The following is a 1,912-nucleotide window of genomic DNA, read 5'->3' as shown; positions in this document are numbered from 1 at the left end:
TTAGGAAGTCTAGGTGAGGTGTGTATAGGTTGCAAGGAAGAGAGAGATATTTTTTTCAAGAATTTTGCTCCACCAAAATTTTTCTAACCCCATTTTATGAGAGGGGGTCAAGTGTATATAGAAAATTATGTTACTCCCTCGAAAATATTAGTATAGAAATAGCTGGTGCAGTGTATGCACCTGTGAAGATAGCAGGCACAACTGGTAGAAAATATCCGTTTTGCCTGAACAAGTGGCCAGCCGGCCACTAAGGGGACGGTCGTACACTTATTTGTGGTCAGCCGGCTACTAAGTGGCCTACAGGCTTCTGGGTGGTCAGGCTTGGAAAAATGTTGTTTTGGTCCCAAAAGTGGGGCAAGGTTTGTAGGTTTTTGAGGATCAAAACCGAGGATTTCTACTGAGGAAATCGAGCATTTGACAAGTGCGAAACATCATCATTGGATAATCAATCGATGGCGCCCAAGTCTTAAGGGTGGTCAAAAATTGGGTGTCTACTGGCACCAGCACACGACCTTGCTATTATTGCTTTTAAATTTCTTCGTGAAGTAGGTGGAGAAGTGTCAGGCACAGTGCCTTTTGCTTGTCCGTTTGCTGCCTTATAGGGAATTTGGACCTTAACAAATGTTGCAAATGCGAAACTGTGGTTTGGGATTAGCCCTTCTCTAATTGTCAATACCGTGGATGGGGTATAACAATACCCATCTGAAACATTATTGTTGTACCTGAAAAAGACTACACCATAGGAACAATTTAGCAGACAAATCTCTTCGCATCTGTCTATGTCACTGATATTTGGAAATGCAACATCTTTGTTGACGAGGATGAAGTAGCTTACATTTCTAACTTCAACAAGATAGTGCTTCTGGTCAAAGGGAGGTGGGCAAGACAAAGAAGTAATCCTAGAGAGACCCATATAGGGTATTTGAATCTGAGTCTGTTGCTGATGTTTTCCATTTTGGTTCTGTGTCTGCCCAAAATATTGAACCCAATCAATGCCTATGGGGCAACTACACTGGCTTTTTCTGCATAAGCCATATTCACCACGGGTGAGGATGTTGACATTCACCTAAATCATGGGTAATCATATCAACAATCTCCCTCAACCCATTGGCATTACTGTGATGGAATATCTTCAAATGCCCATCACTACCTAATTTTATATATGCAGTGTTAACAGTGGAGGGAAAATTGATGGGAATTATTTTAAACATTGATTGAGATGTACCAAAATTCACAAGAAAACTTCCTTGTTGAAGCTCTGCATAGTATGATCCTCTGCTAGTGGTTGAGGTTTGATCTGGCACCAGCTGATAATACATTTGTGGTTGACGCTTACCTCCTACGTATGTAACAAAATCGGTAGCCAATTTCAATCGGTAGCCAATTTCAATGTGGCAAAGTACAAACCACGAGCCCATAAGTTTGAGGAACTTGAAATGAGTTTTTGATCCTCGTATAACTGCTGCCCAACAAGCAATGTGTTTGTAGGGTAATCAAAAGACTGCCAAACAATTGCTCTTTTGTTGTTGAATAGAACCAAATTTTCCCATTCTGTTGTGTTCATTCCCACCACAGACTTGCCTAATGTGTTGGTTGACCACACGGGGTCTCCATCCGAATTTTGCAGTTCTAATTCTCCATCTACTGTAAGCTGTAACGTCGCGCCTTCTTTCACAGGATGGCCTACATTTGTTGACCAAACTACACTGTGATTGCCTCCACCAACAATGGCAACTGAGAACAAGTAATAGGTGCAACTTCCGAAGCAGTAGAATCCACAAACATACTCTACACCTCCCCTTCTTGAGAAGATTTCTCTCACGGTTGTTGAGCTGTCTTCACTGACGAGACTCCTACCATTAGAATCATTGTTGTACCAAATTGAGGGAAAACTTGAATTGAGGTAGAACAT

General features: G+C 41.6%; 1 protein-coding gene across 1 annotated transcript; it reads right to left on the bottom strand.

The window, feature by feature from the left end:
• Window positions 1-1,369: 1,369 nt before the first annotated feature.
• Window positions 1,370-1,912, bottom strand: LOC145798114 (EP1-like glycoprotein 4). Its single transcript, XM_082885589.1, has one exon. The coding sequence runs from the start codon at window positions 1,910-1,912 to the stop codon at window positions 1,370-1,372; it is 543 nt and encodes a 180-aa protein (XP_082741715.1).

The sequence above is a fragment of the Camellia sinensis genome, chromosome 8, assembly GCF_055761805.1.
Source record: "Camellia sinensis isolate YWXY chromosome 8, ASM5576180v1, whole genome shotgun sequence".
Taxonomy (NCBI): domain Eukaryota; kingdom Viridiplantae; phylum Streptophyta; class Magnoliopsida; order Ericales; family Theaceae; genus Camellia; species Camellia sinensis.
Note: the sequence above shows the minus strand (reverse complement) of the source record. Positions and strands in the feature narration are given on the sequence as shown.